At 39.5% G+C, this 26,991-nt stretch overlaps 1 protein-coding gene across 5 annotated transcripts in view; it reads right to left on the bottom strand.

Moving 5' to 3' along the window:
- Window positions 1-26,991, bottom strand: part of RALGAPA2 (Ral GTPase activating protein catalytic subunit alpha 2) — a 319,809-nt gene that overhangs the window by 81,114 nt on the left and 211,704 nt on the right. For 4 of the 5 annotated variants that reach the window (XM_059406444.1, XM_059406445.1, XM_059406447.1 and 1 more), the window contains 3 exons: window positions 25,385-25,540; window positions 19,474-19,632; window positions 2,002-2,129 (listed from right to left, as the gene is read on the bottom strand). In XM_059406444.1, coding sequence (XP_059262427.1) covers window positions 2,002-2,129; window positions 19,474-19,632; window positions 25,385-25,540 — 443 coding nt within the window. Of the gene's footprint in view, window positions 1-1,928; window positions 2,130-19,473; window positions 19,633-25,384; window positions 25,541-26,991 lie in introns of all 5 variants that reach the window. The other variant, XM_059406446.1, reaches the window with a different exon arrangement.

Here is a 26,991-nt window from a genome sequence, read left to right as displayed (position 1 = left end):
TTTTTGCCCTACTTTTCTCAACTTTTCTTCTTATTATACTCTGGTTTCTGGCCTACATGAGCACTTTTGCAGGTAGAAATTAAATAATAGAGTAGTTCAGTGATTGCAAAGTTTTCCCTACTGATAACATCTTTATAAAAATTGTTTTAAGTAATTTATTTGAACAGCATGCATTGAATCTTCTCAAGGTATAAGATAAAAGAAAAATACTTAAATTTTTATAATATCGACATGATAGGTTTTGTTACTTTCCCTTTCTTAATTTCTATACCAAGTTGAACTCTGAGATGTCAACCTGGTTACTTCACGAGTCCCGGAGAATACAGTATTTACTCACCCACATTAGTATAAGTAGCCCTGGCTGGCATCCACATCAGTCCAATGTGGTTTGTCAAAAAGTTTTCAAGTGATGCTGAATCTTATCCTTTGAACTTGTAACAATATTGTTTTCCCTGAACCTGATTATTCTGGTGCTATATTCATTCTTATTTGAGAAAGCAGTGTCGAACAAAATAACAAAGCATGTCCTTTGTAATGAGAAGCTTGATAAGTGGGGAAGGTGACGTGACAGAAATCACAATGGACTTCTAGAAAGCAGAATTCTCTCATTTGCAGATGATTTTTCCTTGCCTTGGTCCAACATACTTGACTGATGAGTGTCCAGCTCATCCTCGTTGACATGCAAACTGACAAGCCAACTGCTGAATAGGTCTTTCTCATTTCTGCCAAGAACCTCTTTCAAGCATTTGTGAAATAAAACCCCCATGCTGAAGGCTGAATTGACATCCGCTCTAAGAGTAAAACTAGAGTGCTGCGGATATCACTTCGAAGAATGCCATCTCCCAAACATGTACCACCGGCCTGGACAAAGCGCGAGGGAGCACGCAGAAGGGAATAATGCTGCCCTGGCCCCCAGGGAGGGACCAGATGGGACCTAATAGCTCTTTTCTACTACTAATTTCTATGATAATTCCAAGTTGCCACATGGCATATGTATTTTTTTTAATCTAAAGACAGAATATCAGTCAATGCAGTGACCAGGATTTTAATGAAAGGTATTTTTCATGAACTGTATCTATTCACACATGAGATTTCTCACCTACCCTCACCCCCACCCTTTAGCAACATCCCCTACGGTTGGAGTGGAAAAAGTATAGAGAGAAGTCGAACACTTGTTTATACTCATTATCAATAATAATTAGAAACAAAAGAGATTCCAAGTTTTACTAGGAGGTCAGATGCCTTTTGTAGTAATTCTATGAAGTCACCTTAATTTCTTTTTCTTATAGTCAGACATTGTGCCTGGACTTAAAGATTAAAGTGTGCCAACTGACGTCTGAGAAAAAAATTGCAAAAGTGAAATTTCTTCTGGTTTTAGAGAGAGGATCAAGAGTTGGTGAAGATATGGGAAAAATTACAAAAAGACTTTTAGCCATTCTCACTGACAAGTTCCAGTGCAACTTCACTGAGGATGCCTTTCCCTGTCCCCGCAGCCAGGTGCAATTGACCCCTCCTCTGACCTCCTAGGAGTCCATTTCAACTTCAGGTGGCACTTGTCCCACTCTTTGACAGATTAGAATCATTTCATTTGCTGTTGGTTTTGGGTAGGCATTCTGGGTGACCCCACTACAGTTTCCTCAGCATCCCACCTTCTACACTTCAGACTGCAACCCAAAGGGATAGGTAGCAGGGAACCTGACCTCAGGCAAAACACTGAGAAGGGATGAGCCTCTCTTGACGGTCACAGACCGTCTTAGCACAGACTTATTTGTCTACAGTATGAAAATAAAGTCTTTTGGAGTTTGGTGAAGCACAATATTATTATATTTAATATAAATTAACAGATGGTATAAAGATCACACGATGTTATTTTCAACACGCACTGAAAAAACATTCTCTCTTCCCTCTTCAACCCAGTGAATACTCACCTCTCATGACAAACTGCTGGAAATCAGGATTCTGGCATGGTTAATAGCTTACATGCTCAAAGCAAAAAGATACAAGCTCTGGTAGAGTGGGATGAGGCACTTCACGGCCCTGCTGGCATTGATGCATGTGGCACATATAAGGCTTGGCAGCAGCTTTCCACTCACTATGGCTCCATCAAACAAAGGCCCAAAAAACGGAACCTGTTGATTCAAAACAGAAAAACACTTACTTTTTCAATACCAGTAAAAGTCAAACCAAAGACACGAGAACAACTGGTTGATGTGTCAGACCTGTCATGACCACCTAGACTATCACCCACGGAAGTGATGCTAACCTTAGCAGGGTACAGGGCTTTCAAATCAAGCAACACAGGTCTGCTCCACAATACTCCTCTACCTTGAACTCTTCAGCAAAACTTCTCATGACAATTATCACTAGGTTATTCTTTATTTCCCTTATGTTGCCACTTACAGAAATAGCATTATTCTTTCTAGGTGCCTACATTGTGTGGATTATGCACACTATACAGCCGTGTCTCACTGTGCACCTCCTAGTCTTGCATCCTCCTAGCCTTGCATCCTTCTAAAACCAGTTTGGAATTGGCAATATTTCTGCATGGATCCTGGTGTGTACATCAGGCCTCTTAAAGGAGATGATGACTATCATGTTAACAACTATAAGATCCTACTTATAGTCCTCATTCTTGAATCTTCCTTCCCCTGCTTCTAAGATAACTGTGTTATCTTCATTTCTTTTCTGCTTCCTTTTTAGAGGCTTGACTTTCCTTCACTGGACCCACTTTTACTACCGGGGTAAGCCACAAAGTTCTGGTGCCTGTCCTTTCTCACTCTCACTCTTTTTTTTCCTCCATTAGAAATTCATCAACTCCATTTATTAATATGGAGAATGTCAGTTCCATGAGGTCAAGGACTAGGTCTGCCTTGTAACCCTTGTATTTATTCACTCTCTCACTTGTTTATTCATTTATTCAAAAATATTTATTATGTGAAAGACATTGTTCTAGTCACCATTTCTATTTCTGTTGTGTTCTATTCACACAACAGTGAATAATGAAATTCTTTATTTCATTGACCTTACAATTTATTGGAGGTGTGAGAGAATAAACAGTATAAATACATAAAATATGTATTAGGTAGAAAAGCACTAAAGTGAAAAATAAAAGCAAGGAAGAGCAATAGGACTCTTTCTGAGGGGATAAGTCCTCCAATTTTAGAACATATGGCCAGAGAGGGCTTCAAAGATAAGATCACATTTCAGTAAAAGCTTGACAGGAATGAGGGAATGAACCTCATATTATGAGGACATCTGATGGAAGAGCATTCCAGGCCAAGGAACAGCAAATACCTAGCCCTATGGTGGGAGTGTAACTGCTATGGTTAGGAAACAGCAAGCAAGCCAGAGAGGCTGGAGCTGAGTGAGCAAGAAAAAGAACAAAAGGCAATAAAGTTGGGAAAGCTAATAAGAAGGGCCTTAAAGGATTCTGGATTTCTGCTCTGAGCAAGATAAAAGCCTTCTGAGGGTTTAGGAAAGTGGGAGATCTGATCTCACCTACATTTCAAAAGTATGTTCTGGCTGTTGTGTTGGGAAAATTGCAAAAAGCAAGCATTATGGAAACCAATTAGGGAGTTGGTGAATGATCCAGGCAAGAGAGGGCGATGGCTTGGATCAGAATGGAGGCAGAAGTGGTAGGTGTCTGGATATAGTCTGAAGGCAGACAGGATTTGCTGAGGATTACTAATGAAGTGACTGAGAAAAAGAGGCATTAAGGTTGATGCCATGGTTTACGCCCAGCAACTCGAAGTTTGGAGCCACCTTTTCCTGAAGTGAAGACTAAAAGGGAGGGTCACCAGTTCAATTTTAAATATGCTAAGTGTGAGATGCCTATTAGATATCGGTGTTGATGTATGGGGGTGGCAAATCAGGTGACAGGTCAGGCTGGAAGTCAAGGGAGATGCTCCTGTTGGAGATTCATAAGAGTTACAGATGGTGTTTACAGCCATGAGACTGGATGATCAGATGAGCAAGAAAAGAGGTTCAAGGACTAATCTCATGCCCCTTCAATGTTTATAGAGGTTGGAGACATGAGGAAGAATTAGCAAAGAAGACTAGGGAGGAGTTGTTGGAGATGGTAGAGAGAAACCTCCACTGTACCTGGCACACAGCTGGAAAGCAAATACTGGTTTAATGGGTGAAATTATTATTATTTTAAATAATTTAAATTATTTAATAAATGCAGGTCTCCAGCAAGGTCTTTTAATTTGTGTCAAAGGCTATTTATTTGTGGAATATCTCTTCTGTGGTTAGCACTGGGAGAGGGGCTGGAGATACAATGGTAAACAGAAGACTGTCTCTGCTCAAAGGAGTGGATGTGAGGAACTGGGATAACGGATCTATGAACTAACATCCTTCAACAAAGACGTAAAAGTGCTCGCTTCGGCAGCACATATACTAAACAAAGACATAAAAATCTCTTACAAATTTTTGGCAAATTAAATCCAGAAATATATTTAAAAGACACTGTATCTTGATCAAATCATATTTTGCATAAAAAACCAAGGTTGGTCTAACAATCATAAATCCACTAGTGCAATTTATTACATTAATAAAATAAAGAAGAAAAACCGTATGGCCTTCTTGATAGATACAGAAAAAGCACACATAAAATTCCTCTCTCATTTGTGATTAAAAAAAAATTCCCAGCAAACTGGGAATAGAAGAGAACTTCCTCAATTTGATGAACTCTTTAAGGAAAAAAAAATTGTAACATAATTAATGGTGAAATAATAAATGTTTTCCACTTAAGATATGAAAAGGCAAGGATGTCTATGTCACCTTTTCTATTCAACATATCCTAATCATTACAATAAAGAAAATAAAAGAAAGGAAGTAAAAAGAGAGGAATATAAAGATTAGAATCAAGTTATTTTTATTTACAGATAACATTATTATGTACATGAGAAAGGAATTTAACTAGAACTGGATTTAGAACACAAAGGAATTTAACTAGAACTGGATTTTGAAAGGTCTACAGGATACAATATACACTCCAAATCAATTACACTTCTGAATGTTAGCCACCACCAACTGGAAAATGACATTTACAAATACTGTTCATAATAGCATCAAAAACATCAAGTGCCTAGAAATAAATTTGACAAAGGACACACACACACACAACCAAACATGACCGAGGTAAATTAGAGACAACCTAAGAAATGGAAAGATGTACAATGTTCATGGATAGGAAGTTTCCATACTATTAAGATATCAAGTCTGCTGAAATGGAACAAGAGATTCAGCACAAACCAAATAAAAATTCTACCAAGCTGTTTTTATAGATATAGATAAGCTCATTCTAAATTTATATTAAAATGAAAAAACTTAAGTTAGCCAAGGCAATAAGATTTATATTACTTAATTTCAAGGGATACTATAAAACTACAGTAATTAATATATCATAATGTTGGTACCAGGGCAGACAAATATATCAACAGAACAGAGCATAGAGTCCAAGAATAGATCCAGGTGATTGGCAATAAAGCAGCGTATCAATTTGATAGGGAAAGGAAAGTCTGTTTCAAAAAAGGCTCTGAAACAAACAGCTATTTTTAAAAAGTGAATCTTGGCCTCTAACTCATTTCACACACAAAAAATTTAGGTGGATTATAGATCAAAATAGTGAAGCTAAGGGGTGCTGGGTGGCTCATTTGGTTGAGCACATGCCTTCGGCTCAGGTCATGATCCCAAGTTTCTGAGATAGAGCCCCACATCAGACTCCCTGCTCCACGAGGAGTCTACTTTTCCCTCTCCTGCCTGCCACTCCCCCTTCTTGTGCCCTCTCTCTTTCTCTCCCTGTGTCAAATAAATAAATAAAATCTTAAACCTAAAAAACCTTAAAAAAATAGTAAACCGAAAACCACAAGATTTCCAGAAGAAAACACATGAGAATATCTTCACAATTTGGGGTCAGGAAAGGGTTTCTTAGGGTGTAAAAGGCAACAGTCATAAAAGAAACAAAATTAATTGGTCTTAATAAAAATGTAAAACGTTCTGCTCATAATGAAAGTGAAAAGGCAAGGCACACATATTCACCAAACTGGACATATCCTCAATGTCCATCAATAGGAGAATGAATGAAACAATTTGTGGTACATTTAACCAACAGAAAATTCCACAGTAATGAAATGAACAAACCATAACTACATGTAACATCATGGGAATGACCCAAATGTTATGCTGAGTGAAGGAAACAAACACAAAGAAGTTCACACCAGTCACAGAAGTTCCAGTCACAGAAAGTTCAAAAGCACGTAAAACTAATCAACAGTGACAGACATCAGAACAGTGACCACCTTTTTGGGGGGTTAGTGATTGGGAGGGAGTGTAAAGAGATTTCTGGCAGCTGGCAATATCCTATGTTTACATCTGGGAAGCATTAAATCATTTGCTTTGAAAACATCATCAAGCTGTACACTTAAATTTGTGCCCTTTTCTTGATTAACGTTATATTAAAAATATTAAAAAAAAAAGAATATAAAAGATTTGAAAAACACAAAAAAACTCATCCTAATGGATACATACAAAATATTTCACCCAACAATTATAGAAGACCCATTCTTTTCAAGCATGCCTAGAATATTTTTAAAAAATTGACCATATTTGGGGTATCTGGGTAGTTCAGTTGGTTAAGCAACTGCCTTTGGCTCAGGTCATGATCCTGGAGTCCCAGGATTGAGTCCCGCATCAGGCTTCCAGCTCCATGGGCAGTCTGCTTCTCCCTCTGACCTCCCCTCTCATGCTCCCTCTCATGCTCTCTCTCTCTCTCTCTCTCTCATAAATAAATAAATAAATAATCAAATATAATCTTAAAAAAATAATGACCATATTGTAGGCCAAGGATCTACAAGTAGAGCCTTATGAGGCCTGATTTCAAGCCTGGTGACTTTTCTGTATAGCTTATAAGCTGAGAATGGTTTTTACTTTTTTAAATGGTTGATAAAAATATTTTGTGACATATAATAATTACATGAAATTCAAAATCAGTCAAAAACTAAAGTATTGCTGGAACAGAGCCATAAACCTTCACTTACATACTGTTTATACCTGTTTTCACACAGAAAAGTACTGAGTAGCTGTGACAGACACTGTGTGGGCCACAAAGCCTAAAAGGTTTACTACCTGGTTCTTCACAGAAAAAGTTTGCTAAGCCCTATTCTAGGTCATAAAGCAAGCCTTTGAAAATTTCAAGGGGCTAAAATCATACAATCTTAATTCTGTGCCCAAAGAACTAATAAGTTAAAATTTGCAACCAAAGGATAACTAGGACAAATTTCTAAGATTAGAAATCAAGAAAGATACTTCTAAATAACTCAGCAGTCAAAAAAAATACTTATTTAAAAATATGTTAGGCTAAATAGTCATGAGAAGAGTGGATATTAGATTTTGAAGCAGACTGAGAGGGAATATGTGGGATTAAATGCTCTTTTTAGCAAGGAATAAAAGCCTCAACTTCATGAGACACACCTCTGTCTCAAGAAATACTTAAAATCCAAAAGAAAAATAAACTCAAAGAGACAAGAAGGGAAGAAATAGTAAGGACAAAAGTAGGCTTTAATAAAATAGAAACAAATACAGCATACAGACAACCAAGACCAAAAGTTGGTTCTTAGGAGAAAGGCTAATACAATAACTCAGCATTTCATCCCTGTTGAGCATGTGTGTTCACAACAAACTAAAGTTCCTGGATGACTCACAACTGGCCTCCCCTAGCATGATGACCAGAGCCTGAGATTAGTAAGATTTCCTCACTAGCTGCAAGTTAAGAGGCACACGTGGAGCTCCCATCACTAAAGGAAGCACATCTGAGAAGGAAGCACAAACCTAGAAAGTGCAGCCCAAATGGTTTTTTCCTTATCAGGCCTGGGTGTAGACCAGGACACTGTCACATCAAAGTTCTCTTGCCCAGACAGCTTGAAAGCAGAGAAAGTTCTTTGAAAACGGGGAATTGCACTGAAGTTCATGCTGCAACACTGCTTAGTGTGCCAACACAAGGAGGCGTCCAGCTGTGGAAGCCAGCACAGAGGAGAATCCTTGGGACACAGAAAGCTAGCTGAAATCTCCACTTGATCTGTGGGAATTAATCTTTCATGGACTCAGTCAAGACATCTGGATGCTCCAAAGCAAGGTAACGAACAGCTGAGCTCCATTTAAGTTCCTCACGGATAACCTCCAGCTTCCAGAAAACGGAACACTGCCACATACAGGTCTCCTGAGATCCAAGCCACACTGAAAGCAATAAATGCAGAGAACAGGTGGCTTGACTTACCCAGTTTGGCCAGTTATGCATTCCCTTTTAAAAACTGGGGGGCGTGTGTTCATAGCAAAGATATGACTAGGATTTCTGCACTCAGCTTTTTGGCATTACCTTTATCAAGCAAGGGGTGGGTGACAGCACAGAGATCCAGCATTCAAGTTTCTGCTGGACTCCATATGTATGGCCACAAAGTGTACACAGGATGTGTACAGAGAAGCACTCACATGTAAACAGGCTTTCATGAATAAGAATCCACATACTGAGGTGAAAGTGAAAACGAACACCTTTCTACTCTTAAAACAGGTTGAGACTGCTGAGATTCAAATTTGGGACTTGGTTTGGCTGCCGAGAAACCAAGTCCCCTTGGTAACTTACTACAGTTACATACATGGATGTATCTGGAGCCCAGGAAAGATGAGGTATGCCCTACTCTCCTTACAGAGTGGCTGAAACATTCAAATGCTATGTTAATCCCTAAAGTGGGTTGCAAATACTATTGTCCTAATGCAAGACAAGGTGGAAAAACCATACAATATTGAGACAAGGGTAAAAACTTTAAGAGAAATGTAAGATATGCTTCTGAGAAAGAGAATATTTATTTCCGTATATTTTAATCTTCATATTGTACACATTCATTCTCTAAATAACAGAGGATCATTTGGGGGAAAAATAGATAAAGGACTCTAAAATTTTTCCTGAAAATTTTGAAGTCTACGTAAAATCTTTCTAGGTAAAAATGGAAGAGATTTCAGATTTTCTCAGGTTTTTTTTTTTTTTTTTTTTAAGATTTTACTTATTTATTTGACAGAGAGGAATATCACAAGTAGGCAGAGTGGCAGGCAGAGAGAGAGGGAGAAGCAGGCTCCCTGCTGAGCAGAGAGCTCGATGTGGTGCTTGATCCCAGGACCCTGAGATCATGACGTGAGCTGAAGGCAGACACTTAAACCACTGAGCCACCCAGGCACTCCATGATTTTATCAGTCTAATAGTTACATATTTGCCTGCTTTCATCAAAGCTCCAATAAGGGCTGTAAAGAAATTCAGAGGTAAATATGTCAGAACCCTTATATGTATGCAGTTTGTAGGGGAGATAAAATATGTATTCAAGAAGACAAAAAAAAAAAAAGACAAGAGAAAAAAAGCTTTGGTTCAGGTACAGATATAATGTTCTGGAGCTGCAGAGAGTCCTCTGCTAGTGGAGAGAAGCCACAGATGTCTTTGTATTGGAGGTGGGCATGACTGTGGATATTAGCAGAGACCTGTGGGAAGAAAGGGGCACTCCAAGCAGATGGTATAAAATAAGAAAGAAACAGAGGTGGCACTGGCTCTCTTTGCTAAAGCAGTGTTCTCACAATGTATTCCTTGAAGTGCCAATCTAGCAAGCATTAGTTGGTGTTATACGCATTACAGGTAAATAAAGAGAAAGACTGTGGCTGGAATAAGGCAAAGGGCTGCATGCAGATGCTGAGGGATTTACTTTTTATCACGGTGGGAAGTCAGAGACAGGGCCACTAAAGGGAGTAAAGCAGGAGAGGAGGCTGGACTACATACTTGGGAGGACTGGAAAGCTCTGCCACAGCTATCTAGGGAAATGCATGCAGCATCATTACCATTCAGAGGCAAATGAAAAGACTAAAGAACAGCCATGGGGACTGAGCTGGCCAAAGCTGGCTTTCCATGTAATAGCCTGTCCTGACCATTCCTCTGGAGAGGCTTGACTCGTTCTTTCAAAGCCAGACTTCCCTTCATAAGGGGTTCTCCATGAAGAATTGATCTGTACAAGACCTATGCAACCACAAAGCCCATGAGAGTGCTTAGAATTTAACACATTTTTTTAAATTTATTTTTTATTTTTATTTTTTTTAAAGATTTTATTTATTTATTTGTAAGAGAGAGTGAGAGCGAGCACAGGCAGACAGAGTGGAAGGCAGAGTCAGAGGGAGAAGCAGGCTCCCTGTGGAGCAAGGAGCCCGATGTGGGACTCAATCCCAGGACGCTGGGATCATGACCTGAGCCGAAAGCAGCTGCTCAACCAACTGAGCCACCCAGGCGTCCAAGAATTTAACACATTTTATTTTTATAAAATTTTAACAAAATTTTCAGTCTATGGACTCCTCAGTCTTTCCAGCAAATATAACTGCTATTTTTTTTCCAGTGGGAAATTTATTGTACTTCAATGCAATTTTTTAATTGATTTATTGTCACTAATTTTGACATCTCAAGATTAAATTTATGGGTCCAGATATACTCCTTCAGTTCATAAGTTCACACTACAGGATTGTGAACTTCCCAGAGAGAGAAACGGTAGCTGGTCCTGGAATTGTAGATGGCAGAGACAGAAAAGCCCTTAAAGATAATCTGTTTTGGGGGCGCCTGGGTGGCTCAGTGGGTTAAAGCCTCTGCCTTCAGCTCAGGTCATGATCTCAGGGTCCTGGGATCGAGTCCCGCATCGGGCTCTCTGCTCGGCAGGGAGCCTGCTTCCTCCTCTCTCTGCCTTCCTCTCTGCCTACTTCTGATCTGTCTCTGTCAAAGGAATAAATAAAATTAAAAAAAAAAAGATAATCTGTTTTGACCTTCCTTATGCACAGATATGGAAAGGGGAAGGCATGGCAGTGTCCTCTGAGAATACACAGCTCCACAAGATCACCAACGGGGCAATGTTCTTTGAGGAGGGACCAGCTGGAAAAATGACTCACTGGACTTGGGCTAGTTCCTCGAAAAATAAGTGAAAACACACTTAAACTCTATTTTGCAGAACTTGGGGTAGACACAGGAAAAGAATTTCCAAATAGGGAGAAAGTCCCCTTAGGGAACAATCATGGCATCTCCATGAATGTCTTTTAAAGTAGGCTGATGGATTAACTGGGCCTATCAGGGATTCTTCTTTGATGGCTTTGGAGTCTATAATTCTTAATAATAGAGATGAAATCCTTCATCCATTTTGAGTCTATTTTTGTGTGTGGTGTAAGGAAATGGCCCAATTTCATTTTTCTGCATGTGGATGTTCCTTTTTTTGTCTCCCTGTTGTCGCTCCTAAATAAGGCCTTAGATGTGCAGTTCTTTCAGTTGTTACTATATAAAAGTCCTTTGATGTTGTGATAAGGCATGGGGAAGAAGTGTTCCACAGACCTATGATCAGATCTCAGTCTTTTAGTGAGCCTGGATCTCTGGGCTATGACCTCCACAAGTGCTTCTCAGTTTTGTTTTTTTGTGTCCTCCCCACTTTCCCCTTAGGTGAGACAGCAAAGTGAGAGGGAACTCGAGTTGGGTGCTTCCTTTCCCCCCAGCTTGGCTTGGTTCTGGTAAAACTCCAGCAGGTAAAAGCTCTGGTAAAACACTTCCTCTTGAGGATAGGCCTGGTTAAGAAGAACAGAACACTCCAGGTGTATTTCAAAATGACTTCTTTTCCCTCCCTCTGCTGAAGCATGAGGGTCCCACCCCCCCTCCAATCCTCACTGTGAGAAAGTGGTAGGGCAACCAGAGGGAAAACACAGAAGGGTGGGGGGTCTCCCAAAGACCAGGCCCATCTTGACTCTAATTCACAAATTTGTGTACATGGAGCCTCCAGCAATTGGTCAACTACAGTTGACATTTTCCTACTCTGTTATTGATTCCCCAGGGGTTTCTGTTCCTGGGTTTCTGCTATGGCAAGTTATGATTCTCTGTGTCTGCCTGTCTCTCCAATTTGGGGGACAGTGTTTTCCTTGTGACTTTAATTCTTTGATGGCTCAAAGAAAAGCTGTTGATTTTCAGTTTGTTTAGCTTTTTTCATGTTGTTAGGATGAGGGTGATGACTTCCACGCTCCCTACATGCTGGACTGGAAACTAGAATCTCCCCTACCTGAATTAAAGAAGTTTCCTTCTTGCCCATCCTATTGCTGTGTTTTATCTTTTTTTTTTTTTTTTTTTTTTAAGATTTTATTTATTTGACAGAGAGAGATCACAAGTAGGCAGAGAGGCAGGCAGAGAGAGGGGGAAGCCGGCTCCCTGCTGAGCACAGAGAGCCCGATGTGGGCCTCCGATCCCAGGACCCTGAGATCATGACCTGAGCTGAAGGCAGAGCCACCCAGGTGCCCATTTGTTTTATCTTCTTTATAATACCAAAGCTCCTAACTAGTCAACCATTTACCTACTTATTTACTGGCTGTCTCCCTTACTAAAACTGAGATTCCAGGGCGCCTGGGTGGCTCAGTGGGTTAAGCCGCTGCCTTCGGCTCAGGTCATGATCTCAGGGTCCTGGGATCGAGTCCCGCATCGGGCTCTCTGCTCAGCAGGAGCCTGCTTCCTCCTCTCTCTCTCTGCCTGCCTCTCTGCCTACTTGTGATCTCTCTCTGTAAAATAAATAAATAAAATCTTTAAAAAAAAAAAAAAAATTAAAAAAAAAAAAAAAAAAATTTAAAAAAAAAAAAAAAAAAAAAAAAATAAAACTGAGATTCCAGGATCATGAGACCACCAGCCCTTGACATAGTATCTGGCACGAAAGGGCCTCAATAGATACATTGCCTGAATGAGTGAGAAAAGACCTCCAGCTTCTGAGGCTCTGACCACTGGACATTAACCAAATCTGTTGAGCCCCTGAACATTTCTAGAATGAGATCTGCTGTGACTATCTTTTTGCTTCATGGAGATGCTCGATAGGCCAGGATGAAAGGGTGACAATATGGTCCTAGGGTCCTGAACAGACTTCTGATGTTATATGTCTTCTTCTTCTTCTTCTGTTTGGTGGGATTGAGAAAAGGCTCCACAGGCAAAACACAGACATGTAAAAACTGCAAAGATTGACTAAATCTATTTTGAGATCAGCACCTAGAGCACAGATTAACAGTCACACTTGAGGAGACTCAAGAAAGAGCAAAGAAAGATGAAACTGTTAGTTTCACTAATTATGAAAAATAATGAGTGTCTCCCTCTTATGACAGTACTCTTGGGGTTGGAAGTGGGAGGAGTGGGCACCTTAATTCCAAAGAGGAAAATCAAGGAGCTATTCAGTCTAAAATTATTCAGAGTTGTCTAGTCCAGGCAAAAATGACAACCAACAAATAAGGAAAATAAGAAAGAATAGCTCTTTCTTCCTATTTTTGGCAACACCACACTTAGGACAATTTAAAATACATTCCTTAAAACAATAAGTACACTTCTTCCTATGACTTACACTAGAAGCAGTTCATAATCAGTGAGATGCAGCTGTGATGGAAGTACATTATGAAGAAAACCACACAACACAACAAAACCCCACAACAACAAACAACAAACTAATGGGTATCAAGGATAGTACAGAAAATACACGCTTCAGGAGAAATTCTCGAATTCTGGGGGGCACTGGGCCTTGTTTTCTTTGTCGCAGAGGAGTTCTGTGTACTTCTGACACCCTGATGGAACAATCAGGAGAACCCACCCCATTTCTTGGCCCAGAGGCCCCCTCCTACTGAGGTAGCTCAGAGATGGAGGATGAGAATGGTCTTGATTTCTGACACAAAGTAGGCTCTACTTTTTGCCACTCAGCATGCATTTACACAGGCTGGCTCTGGCTGCCGAGGGAGGGACGTTAAGGCAAAGGAGAGAAAGATGTATATATCAAAGGCCAACTGAAAAAAAAGTAAAACAATATCAACTTTTGAGGTGAATCAATGGAGAGAGAATTCTCAATAGCCAAATTATTGTAAAGGATAAAATAGGAGCTAGGAGTTAATAATAGGCTATAGATTTTTTCCATCTGTATTGGGGCTTATCTTATAAATAAATGTGCTTTATTATTCTTTGGCAACTGCTTGTGGGTGACTCAGATAGTCTTTCAAAAACTGGGCAAAAGAAATAATATAAATCCCTTGTATTCAGGGAATTCCTCTAATTAGGAGTGGCAATAAATTAGAGAAGAAATTTGTTTTTGATATAACATCTGCAAATGACAAATGCCTTTCACAGAGTTCTCAACGTCATTCCTTTACTAAAAGAACTCCAATAACAACAATAATAAATTCCCCAAACAACATATTGTGATAATAGGTTTAATAACATATTTTTGGGGTGCCTGGCTAGCTCAGTTAGTAGAGTATGTGATGCTTGATCTCAGAGTTGTAAGCCCAAGCCCCATGTAGAATGTAGAGATTACTTAAAAAAATAATGTCTTTTAGTAAATTCTGGCTATTTAGCATTTTCAATTATCTTTTAGAATAAATGATTCTTCACATATTCAAAAGTTAACAATTTACTTTCCCTGAGAATTTCCCAGAATATTTTAAAGGATATGCTTTATCTCAAGAAGGTTATTTGGTTGGGGTTGAGATAAATATTTAAGAAAATTGAATAGAGGAAATAAAAAAGAAATTTCCATAACCATGCTGCAGTCAAACACATCCCATATATAATGAAGCCACATTAGTAAAAGATTTCCTTTCAAACAGAGATGCCAATACTGGCTACTCTTCATCTTACACATGCAAAAATGTTTTTGTGATTTTTGCTGCATCAGCCTTAACCAGCATTTCTGGGTACTGGCTCCAGGTGAAGGTCCTGGACTAGCTGTCTTCCTGAAGAGGGATGAGAATACACACACACACACACACACACGCACACGCACATGCACACACACGCACACACACGCTCACACACGCTCACACACTCACAGTAGTTGTGAATCTGCAAGGAAGATAAATACCACCTTGACAGCAACCTGGTGGGTTGGAGCAACTTAGGGAAAGGACAAGCATCTAGGAACAGGAGGTTCAAACAGGGCCCATCATCTAAGAGGGGTACCTAGAATCCTTGAAAAGGACTGCAGAGAGTACTTGGTCCCCAACCTGAATGCCATAGCTGAGGAAAAAAAAAGTCCGAAGAAATTAAGAGACCTGCCTAAGACCTGTATCCACTCGTGGCAGCACTGTAACTAGAACTCTGGGGTCCTGAACTAGAACTAGAACTAGAACTGGAACTCTATCCTGGTATTCTTTCCTGCCTGTACTTCTCAGAAATGGCTGAATCATCTATTTTCCTCCCCTACCCATATCTACCAGGGCCAAGTAAGGAGAGTCTGGAGGACATTAACAGGTCTTTCACTTATAAAACTGACATTCTGGTTGAGGTGATAAGGAGAACTCAGCCTTCTCTTGTCTTAACTGCACCCGGTCAAGGCTGCTTTGGCATGTCTGCCCTCTGGTTGGACAGTCACTAGCCACGTGCTAATGTACCTGGAGATAAACATGACAGAAACACTAAAACCTACCTTCACAAATTCATAAAAGCAAATGTTTTGAATACCAAATTATATTTAGTTGCTGAAAAAAGAAAAGCAACATGGGTTCTCACTGTGATTTGGAAGCTCTAGAAACCCCTTTTCTGCAGAATAAGTTGGGCATTTAAACAAACTCTTTCAAGCTTCATGCTCTGCTCTATATGCAAGTCTTCCCTGACTAGTGATTTAGTAATAAAAAAAAGAAATAAAAAGCCCCCAGCAATCTGACAACAGTACATCTCTTTTTCATGATCAAAGACTACTGTGTCGATATTTACAGAGATGAACTTACTTTGAAAATAATTTCACAATGAAACCACGTTACCGAATACACAGGTATTTATTTATTTATCTATCTACTTATTTATTTATTTTTAAAGTTCAATAAAAAGCTCAAGAAGTGAACAGGCCCTCTCAGACGCGAGGGTTTTCTGTGCTCATACAGCACGCCCACACTTCTTGAACATACCATTTCACAAATGCTGTGTATTATTAAGAGGAGGCGGATTCTGCCAGGCACATAATTTGTATATTTAAGGGAGGTGTATGGAATGAAAAAGCGAAATATGTTAAATTTCAAAGGACTTGGAAGCAATGCTGCCTGTGAGCTTGTATTACAAATAGCCCTACATTATTACATACGCTATTAATGAGGCTGAGTGAATGAAAGTACAATTTGAATATGCATGACTCTACCCAATGAGCAGGACTTTTGTGTACTGATGAGGTTTTTTTTCCCCCCTCCTAAAAAAGGATTAAAATTATTCTTAAAGAAGTATGGCTGCCCAGAGACCAGTAAAATAAATTTACTTAGACCAGAGTCATACTATATTCAGATGAAATATACAGGTGCTAAAAGAATGCCTTTAATCTACCTATAATTCATGGAACTTGTGCATAATTCTGTCTTCCTCCAAAGGAATATTCCTCAACTTCAAGCAGCTGCGTCAATACAATTTCTAAGCAAAAATAATGATTTTGGTGGAGATCCCTAAAAGTAGACAAGGTTAAATAAACCTTTTGAGTACAAAGCCTTTACTTCCAAGTGAGGAGCACTAGTTAAAAGACGGGGGAATGGGTAAATTATTGCACCAAATGGCTGAGAATTAATCTCTGCTGACTAGCTGTAATCTAACGAGGCGTCTGTGTCCCAGGGAGCCCGCAGCATGTCCCTGGCGGTATGTGCAGTGTGTCGAGTCTGCGTGGCACCCTTTGTCCTCGCTCACAGGCGGCCTTTCCCCTCATTGTCCATAATATCCTCATGCATCTGGGACGCGTGGAATGCATTCATACTAACAGACTTACCATTGTTTTCTCTCAGAAGCTTTGTTGAGCAAAGACTGCATCACGGTTACTGATAATTATATTGCTTAATTAATCAAGACAAAAAAAATTTGCAAATCATTGCCTGGTTGCCAAGCAGGGAGATAAAAAATGACAACAATACAAGCTGAAGCAATATAACAAAAGTAACAGCTATCTGATCAGAAATTCTTATATAATGAAGCTATTAATGCTAAATCGGTTAATGTTAACATTGCTCCAGGTGTCTCTACTTAGATGCAAACAAAAAGGCTAACATTATGGATATAAAAGGCCAAATGTTGCCATGGATTCTGTAACCTGATAGAGAGGACAGCCTTTTCATTTGATTAGGGAATGCAATTTAAATACCAGGGACTGAAGCCAAACAAACAGACTTTCCCTCCACAAGCCTCTTGCATTCACCCTGGGGTCAGTGGTTGGTGAACAAAAGGTCAGCCACACTTGCCCTGGAAATGTCTGGATTAATTTTATTACATTGTAATGGTTTGTACTTTAAATGTGGGGATAACACTAAATTTCCAGTTGGCTATTATTCTCTTCTTCCCTAAAGGGAAGGCTTTTGGATTGAAATATTCAGACAGTGATTTGCTCAATTCACCTTGTCAAAATTTATGACCAAATTTGTAAAACGTACATTTTCTAAAGAAATTTTGAAAAGGTATGTTAATACTTGTTTTCATGTGTTGGAAGTGTAATACCTTTTTAAAAAACCACTTTTTAAGAAAGTTAAAAGTGTGACCCTTTTGACACTGTGAAGTGAATTGAAATACCTTTTATGTTCTTTTTTTGCCACAAAAAATAATGGTGACATTTTTAGGACATTTTAGAGGACCACACTGAAAATGAACTAATAAAGCCAGTTAATCCATACTAAATAATAAAGAATCATGTTTTGCAGATTTGGAAGCTATAGGACACTAAATCTGTTGGTTGTCTAATATCAACATTTTCAGTTTAATTCTTAAAGTCAGTGTTCTTCCCGGACAAACACAAACATTATTAGTACTCAGAGCCATTTTCTTATACAAGAATGAAAACTTTATACAAAAAGACACGAATCAAAGATAACACAAATATTTAGTGTGAAGAACTTGTGGCATCTTCACTCCCTGAATAGAAAAGAGGGTTCCCTTTATGTCAGGCTTCTCACCAGCCAGAGTGGGGCTTTTCTGAATTCAGGAGGTGACCCACACTGTGTCTAGTCTGAGAAATGATTTATTATTTATTCTATTTTCATAGTAGTGACTATAACTAAAAAATTACCAGCAATGGTAATAACAACAGCAGCAATTAACACTTACAGCTTTTATTCTTGAGTCAGCCACTGTTTGAAGCACCTTTCACTTTTTTTTTTTAAATTTACTTTTATTTTTTACAGTGTTCCAAAATTCATTGTTTATGGACCACACCCAGTGCTCCATGCAATACATGCATAATACCTCCAAAATACCAACTACCTTTCACTTCTTAGCTCATTTAATCTGCATGACTTTAACACTTTTGATTATGCTATAAATCCCAGAAAATCTCAGTTACCTATTATTTTAAAGCTCAAAATACAGAGTATGTAGAATGATAACTTTTAGTTCCTTCAAGAGAACAATTTGGAATGAAAATGAAGATTACACTTAATACCAACCTGGAGCACCAAGTCATTTTCTCGAGAAGTGACTTAACTATGCTAAATGTTTAATTAAAAATGTAAAAGCAGGGGTGCCTGGGTGGCTCAGTGGGTTAAAGCCTCTGCTTTCGGCTCAAGTCTTGATTCCAGGGTCCTGGGATCCAGCCCCACATCCAGCTCTCTGCTCAGCAGGGAACCTGCTTCCCTTCCGCTCTCTCTGCCTGCCTCTCTGCCTACTTGTAATCCCGGTCTGTCAAATAAATAAATAAAATCTTTAAAAAAAATGTAAAAGCAAACCCTTCTACTAATAATTCCAACACAAAAACAAGTCCCTATATAAAGCACCACTAAAATACCACTAAAGGCATGGCAAGGATCGAAAGTGCAGCCAATTTAGTACACAGCACATAACCATTGGATTGTTCCAGCCATTCTCATGATCAATACCAATTGATGTGGCTACATTGATTCTGTGGCAAGGTGCTTCAATTGTTAAAAATCATCACATGGGCGGGCTGTGCTGCAGAGGCCTAGCTTTCTTCACAGCCATGCTCACAATCCTTCAGGATTGACCCCCATTAGCAGCAGTCAGAGGCTTGGTGAGCAGTGCCTGTTTGTCATGCAAGGTCGAATTCTATACCCACAGCCATCCACAAAACGCTAGATGTGACATAGGGCTCATTCAACTCTTATAATTATTAATCAATATGTCCCAAATTTAAAATTACCATTTTTTAAAATTAAAAAAAAAAATTTTAAATTCAAAACATTTCAAATACCATGAATATCTTCAAACTGTAATTCCCAAAGAGTCTAGACATAAAAATACAGAATTCTGTGCTCCTGAGGAAAGACACTGTGAAAATCCCAATTCATACTGAATTTCCATATGGCATGTGTAATTCAGATATATGTGAGACATTCACCAGTTGGAAAAAAGTCCCCTTTAACATATTTATATCATTAGTTTTCAAAAACAGTGAATCATATGGTAAATGCTATATGAGTCAGAGTGATAATGTGGTGAAAACGTACCTCGGGTTTCTTCGTGATCGCGATAAAGAACATGTGATTCTTCACTGGGTAAATAATGATTGAAACGTCTCCGAAGGCAGTCGGGATAATTCCCCTGCGGTAGTCCCTGGAGTGTTCAGACCAGACAATGTGGACCTCGTCATTCCCCAAGTGACGGAGCTGCAATGGCCAATTGGCTCTTTATTAATCAGAGTGATAACAGCAATTTATGAGGGGTCGTGGCTAACAAATTGAATTATAATACTCAGAGGCAAGAATATTTCACTACTAAAAAAAGGTACAATGCCACTGTCTTCTATGACGATTTGAAAAAAAGATAAACACATGAAAATTTTCATTACCACTTACTTTCTATGGAAATACACTGGCACTGAGATGATGCATCTAAGCATGGCAGGTACATTACTGCTAGAAGGGGATGAGACCTTTTCAAGGATTTTTTTAAATTAAATTTTACTCCTGTATTAAATAAAGCCTTATGCTTTATACTGCTGAGCATGTCTCCAAACAATTAACAACATGAGCCTTTTATTTCATATTACAATAGAGCTTCATAAAACTCTAAATTCAATGGTTATTAAGAAAAAATATGAATATGAGACCAAAAGCTACTATAACACAATTGTTACCAAATGTATAAAAACTAGATTTGTGACAAAGCTTTAAGAAAAAGTACATATAAAATTACCTTTGTTTAAGAAACTAATAAGTATTACTTAAATTTAATAACAACAATAGTAACTAGTTTTCAGAGAGTTTGTCTTACTATCCAGAAAGTATGTTCACATGTATTGTTTTGTTAAATCTTCCTACTCTCTGAGGCAGATGACATCATCGTTGTGCTGTCTGACAGGGAAGGGATGGGGCTCAGAAAGAGAAAGGCACCACCTGACAAGGTGTGCAAATAGCAAGGAACAGAGCAGGCCTGGAAATCTGGGCTGGGGCCTCTAACTTAGTGTCATTTCTACTGTTCACAGCCATCAAAGTTGACAATAAAAGCCAGTTGTACTGTCACTGCTCAAATAGCGTAACCCACTTTTTTGGGTCATTTTATAGACAAAGAGGCCATAAAATCCAAAAACAAGTCAGCTACCCCCAGGATCTCTAAGAAAGGCTTAGCATGCCTCCAAGGAAGAGACTCTTTGAGACTTCTTCCTGGGCTGAGCTCTTTGGCCGCAAGAACACCCTTGATGAAGGTCCTGAGTACTGACTGTGAATCCTGGGCTGGAGAAGGCCCTGCATGAAATTGTCTGATAAGCCGGAGACTGTGACTAAACAGACTAGATTATAAAGATTAAAATGTTGGCCAAAATTAAAGTTCTACAACCAGAAAGGCTGACTGGTGAAGGCCCTCTGACACCTGTTGAAAGTCTGAGGTTTGGTTCTCTCACATGCTGCAGAAGAATGTGATCTACCATCACTTGGGGAAGCATTTCTTGCTTCCTAGCTTATTTAATAGACGAACCCCAATAATGACTAAATTCAGAGGCACTATTAATAAAATAGTGATGCTGCACCAAAGGTAATGTAATTTTGTATTTAAAAAAAAAAAAAGAAAAAGATGCTCTGGAGTACCATGTATTTAAAACACGTTAGTATAAAGCAAATTTTCCTTACACACTATTTGACCACAAAAGAAAACTGTGAGGTGACCCCCAACATGGCCTCTTTTCCATTTACAAGGTTATAAAGGAAATTGGTTTGCTGCAATGCTTTCCTGTTCTTCACTCTTCTGTGCTTCTGGGAATGACTGTTTGAGTCAATTTTTAAAAATTGACCTTTGTACTACAGTGAGGTACAGGTGCGATTACAGATAACCCCTATGAGAGGGGCACATGATTCAGCTGTGTCTGAGCTTGGGCACTGGGATAAACACAACTGTGGGTGTTGAGCACAAGTCATGATGATCTAGAACAATTTAACAGCATCTATAACTTTCTAAATGTGAAGTTACCCAGTATATCTTTCTTCCTCTTTCCCCATCACATATAAAGGTGAAAAGGGTAGTAGGCAAAAGGTGCAGCCATCGCCACCCATAAATAGTTAAAAGAAAAAGAAAGACACCAAATTCTCATAGCAAAACTGAATGTCTCTCTATATTCATCTATTTCCATCTCTCTTTCTTTTCTCTTTCTTTTTTAATAAAACATGCCAGGATCTCACAACACACTCCTGAAATTCAATCGTTTTGGAGTGAAAACATAGTCAGCATTACCAGCAACACAATAAAGGCAGGTTTTCAAGGGAAATAGGAATTGTATCAAATTGAAACATTGCTGGGGTGGGAGGCAGGTTGGGGGAAATTTAGCCTAGCAGAAGAAAATTGTGACAGTACGGCTGCCATCACCCTGTCAAGAGAGGCAAACTGCCAGGTGGTTTTGTTGTGCCCCTTGACATAATGCCGGCACAAGAGTCACAATGGGAACAACACACCTACTAAACACCCTTCAAATGTGGGGCTACCACCTAATGCTAGCACCCTAAAACCTGTGATGGCTCCTTTCAATCCAGAAGCATAAGTTGCTCAAGGCATTTGCTCTGAGGTAATACAGTGATTACTGAAATTTCCAGTTACTTTCCCTTTCCTCAATTAGGTTCCTCAATTATATAATTCACATAAGTCTCTCCTAATTCTGTTTGGATTGTGTTCTCAGAACCATAGCAAGGGAGAATAGTATCACACTGACAGACCTGTCCTCCCAGTGTGGCATTTCTGTAATTAAGGAAAAGCTATTTCTGTGTGGTAATGATACAATTTTCATCATCTCAAAGCTGCTTTCAATATCATGTGCTCCAGATCTCTGGACAAGTCACAGTTTAATTGGCTAACTCACAAAACTAAGAGCTAAGGCCACAGGACCCACTGACTAGTAGATCTGAGCAAAGAGCAAAAATATGCCCTCTTCTGCCTCAGACAAGAACACAAGCAGGTGAAATAAGTAAGGTAACCCGGCCATGTCAAAATAGGAAGGAATACTCTGGAAGCTTCAATGTGTTGCTCAGTGTAAAGGGGATTTCATGACAGAGATGTCATTTTGTGAGTTCTGGAGAATTCTGAACAGAGGGCCCCCTATCTAAAATCCACCAGTGAGTTTGTTGCGTGCACACAAGTGAAGCTGGTATGACTCATGTATAGTCTGGGAGAGACTGATGAGTCTCGTCCTGGGACGGAGCTGTCACTCATGCTCGCTACTGCTTCAGTTGCACAACAGGCTCCAGAATGCACGGATGCTTAACAGGCTCAGAACAAATGCTCGCTTCTTCAGTCTTAAGAAATCAACCCCATGTCCTGCCACTTCTTGTCCTGACAGAGTTTCAAAGTCCCTCCGCCTGGGCCCTTCTGCCTGCTGCTGCCAGGCGGCACGCACTGGTGACACTGGTCATGGTACACACCTAATAGGCTGACCTCCTTTCCCGACTAATTGCATTACATCGCCAGCTGGCTCCAGAAGGAGTCGTCTGTTTGATTGAAGAATTCCTGCTCCTCAGTAGGCCCGGCTGCTACTTTTACTAAGTAACAGTCAGGCCTGACATCCCCATTGTTCAGCTGACAGTGTGCCCATCCTAAAATCTAAGTTTTATTTGTAAATTAACCAAGAAACTTCCTGCCAGAACAGTGCTGCCTGGAGACTGATAATGTGGGCCTTTCATCCCTTTTCACTCGTACTGTATCACTGCCAATTTGTTTTTTATGCGGCTGGCCAGCCTGAGGCTATAAAAGCCTTGTAAGACATAAGTGCAATTATAGTCCTGGAGTCAAATGAATTGGACAAATCCAATAGCACAGCTCTGTCCCCACTCTGCAAACCCCTACAGCAGTTAGATTAGCTGTGAAAAATCTAATCTAGCTAGAGCTAACAAATTTCTGCAGTGAAGGATCAAGAGTTCAGTATGGGGTTGCAACCGGATTGTGGAATTGAAAAAGTGCCCCCATGACAGGGGCAGAAGAGAGCATGAATCACTTTAGAATTTTGCAGCTCATTTTTAAGCTGTTAGGGACAATTTAGTTAGAATAAGACAAGGAACTGTGGGCTGCTGTTACTGTGACTGATTTTTAGTCTGGCTGTGAGACATCCTGATAAAGAGAGTTTGTCACTAATGATGCTAAATCTCAGAGCTGCAAAAGGTATCAGCTGAATTTTGATTATTACAGTAGGGAATCTTTCAACCAGGCCAAGCCTTGCAACATTATTTATGGCAAGGCGTTTTATCAAGAAAACATGATGCCTTTTCGTGAAAGAAAAAAAAGAAAGAAAAGAAAAAGGAAGAGAGGTGAAAAACCAAAAGAATCCTATCTAGGAAATAATTTTTAAAAATATTTTAAATAAACCTATTAACAAAATAGTTCTCAGTCATAAAAAAGTCATAGAATATGGCAACACATTTGCAGATTAGCAGTAATTTACAAGGCACTGCAAGTATAAAGGATATAGAAGCCCTGCCCTGAAACAGAGCAGGGTCCCCCTTCAATAAGAATATCGCCACCAGGGTGGCCATTAAAACCTAAGCCATGGAGGCAGCTCCTCCATGCCTGAAGGAGGCAGCACATGGCCGTCATGCTCTGCATGTCCCAGACACTTAGTCACTGTGAATACGTTGTCTGTGATTGTGCTGCGACCCAAGTTCTGAGGTTTTATGAATACCACCGCCCACGATATAGGTGGTCTAGACATCTGGAGCTGTAGTGATGAAAAAGCAAAACTGCAGAGAGAAGAGATGAGGTGGTAACAGTGGGGCCCACTGGCCAATATTAGTCACTCCTAATGCGGCAGGAGAAAAAGGATTCGATTAGACCAGTGGGCAATGATGAGGGCTGATGTTAGAAATCCTACACCAGGCACCATGCTAAGCAGTTGTATGAGCATTATCCATTTACTTCGCAACAACCCTGAGACTGTTTTTAATCTCGTTTAGTAGATGGGGAAACTGAGGCACAGACTACTAACAGTTGAGCTCACGTCTGCCTGTCTCTAGACCCTGGCTATAACCACCACACTTAATCCTTTAATGGATTTTTTAGTTCCTCAATGAGCTATTTTCAATCCTTTAATGGATTTTTTAGTTCCTCAATGAGCTATTTTCCCATCCACTGAGGTGCTGCTGTAGTTTTATTGCATCCTTGTAGGAAGTGAGTGGGTGTGAGGTAGGGATTCCAGGCTCACTCTGCCACCCACTAGAGCAGGCTAGCTGCAGTTGTTCCTTTCATCTGGAAACTCAGAGAAGTGGGTCAGACTTCTAGGCTTCCTTCCCAGACTAAAATTCCTCTTCTTTTAAGGTGCTCCTCACCTCTAATAGAGGGTACCTGAAGTAACCATCTTGCAGGTTTGAAAGTTTAGGGCCATGTACCCCTGGGGAGTTCCTCAAAGGTGGAGGAGGTTTCCTCTCAATTCTAGAGAAAATTGCCTCCTGGGCCCAAGTTGGAAGAGAAACAAGGTCAGTGCCGAAGGTGGGACCCCTAGGCAGGAGCACACCTGTACTTGTGATTTTCACAGATACTGCCCAATTGCCCCCAGCAAGCCTGGGAGGTGCCTGCTTTCTCAGCAATTTGTCAGGACAGAGTCCTTGCATCTTAAGATCTTTGCCAACCTGAGAGGTCAAGAATGCTATTTTCTGTCAGTTAATAGTCAGATGAAGGAAGATCCCAAATTAACAACATTTAAGACCCTTCCTTTTCCTATTAATCTTAGGATTTAAGACTCAAACTTTTCATTTATTTCTTTGTCTAATTTTGCCAAGTTAGATATTTCAGATTAATTACAACTGTAGCTTGAGAAGAAATACACTGAAATTGCACCCAGAGGAAATCAGTCTCGGTGCATGTCATGCCAAGGGCTTTGACTGGACTATAAGAGTCTCACCTATAAACCATGGTGGCTAAGAATGGTCCTCAATCCTCAAAGAGACTTCTTACCTTTTTGGTGAGTGAATCATCTGAGTCTGATGGCATCCGAGTTGAAACGTGGAAAATCACTTCCACAGTCGAGGTAGCATAGTAAGGGGCAGTCTGCCCTGTGCTGCCATTGCGTTGAAGTCCGCCCATGAACCCACAGTGGGTTGAGAGATCCACCTGACGCAGGTAACAAAGAGGGAAGAGTGAGGGTCAACCCTAAATTGTTTTTACCAAGCAAAAATGTCCTTTCTTTTAAAGAAATATAATTATTTTCATTTTGATTTCTGATAACAAACAAATATAATACTAAATTAGACAAAATCAAAACATTAAAGAAACCTTCACAATGTGGATGCCTAGGTAGCTCGGCTGTTTAAGCCACTGCCTTCAGCTCAGGTCATGATCCCAGAGTCCTGGGATAGAGTCCTGTATCGGGCTTCCCCTGCTTTGCAGGGAGCCTGCTTCTCCCTCTACCTCTGCCTCTCCCCCTGCTTGTGTTCTCTCTTTCTCTCTCTATGTCAAATAAATAAATAATACCTTAAAAAAAAAAAAAAGAAAGAAACCATTACAATGAAAGTGCTCCAAAATCCTATTAACCTAAGAAAAGCACCATCACAAATTTGATGCACATTTCTCTAGCTTTTTTCCATCTTATACATACAGACATATGAATACGTGTGTATGTATGTGTATTTATATGTGTTTATGTACAAACACACACACACACACACAGAGCTTCCCTATTGATGGATTTATGGGATTTTCTGCTTTCTCAAACAGTGCTGGTATCATCAAATCACAAGGAGCATTCAAAGGAATGTTTTGGTAGGATGTTATATCAAAGATTCCAGATGTTTTAAAATTTAATAGCCATGGGGCACCTGGGTGGCTCAGGTCATGATCCCAGGGTCCTGGGATCGAGGCTCATATCAGGCTCTCTGCTCAGTGGGGAGCCTGCTTCCTCCTCTCTCTCTGCCTGCCTCTCTGCCTAAATAAATAAATAAAATCTTAAAAAAAAAAAATTTAACAGCCATTGCTAAACTATGCTTCAAAGGGGTTGTTTTGATTTACACCACTACTACAAGTCTGGAAGTTATCATTCTTTTATTATTATTTTTCTTTTTCACGTTATGGTGTAAATAATCACTTCTTAGTCATTGCCTAGGACCCATACCCCCTTTTTAAAATTTAACTTTTCATGAACTAGTATTCTTTCAGTAAAGCATTTATTGTAACACAACTGAAAAAAAGCAATAGAAGAATCTCTTCTGTGCCAAATACAATCAATATATACACTAAATTAATGTTCTAGTCTTTTCTTAAAACTCCAGTTAAGAATGTGTTGGTTTAAAAAGTATATTGGTTAAAATGATTAAGTATATTCTACAATAAGTAAAAAGTCACTTCCTTAGTAAGAAGGACAACTTATTGGAGTACAGTTAACACTTTCAGACTAAAATCTACTTGACATTTTATAAAGTACATGGTCTTGACCTTGATGTAGGGTTCTCCTGTTCCCATCTTCATATTAGCTTCCTTGTTAACATTTAACTCTCAGAGACAAGTCTTATTTATGTACCTAGAAAGTTTCCCACAGCACAGATAACCAAGAAACCAAAACAAAAGTA

This window comes from Mustela nigripes, chromosome 7 (assembly GCF_022355385.1).
Source record: "Mustela nigripes isolate SB6536 chromosome 7, MUSNIG.SB6536, whole genome shotgun sequence".
In the NCBI taxonomy this organism is placed as follows: Eukaryota; Metazoa; Chordata; class Mammalia; order Carnivora; family Mustelidae; genus Mustela; species Mustela nigripes.
This window is presented reverse-complemented; position numbering and strand designations above follow the sequence as displayed.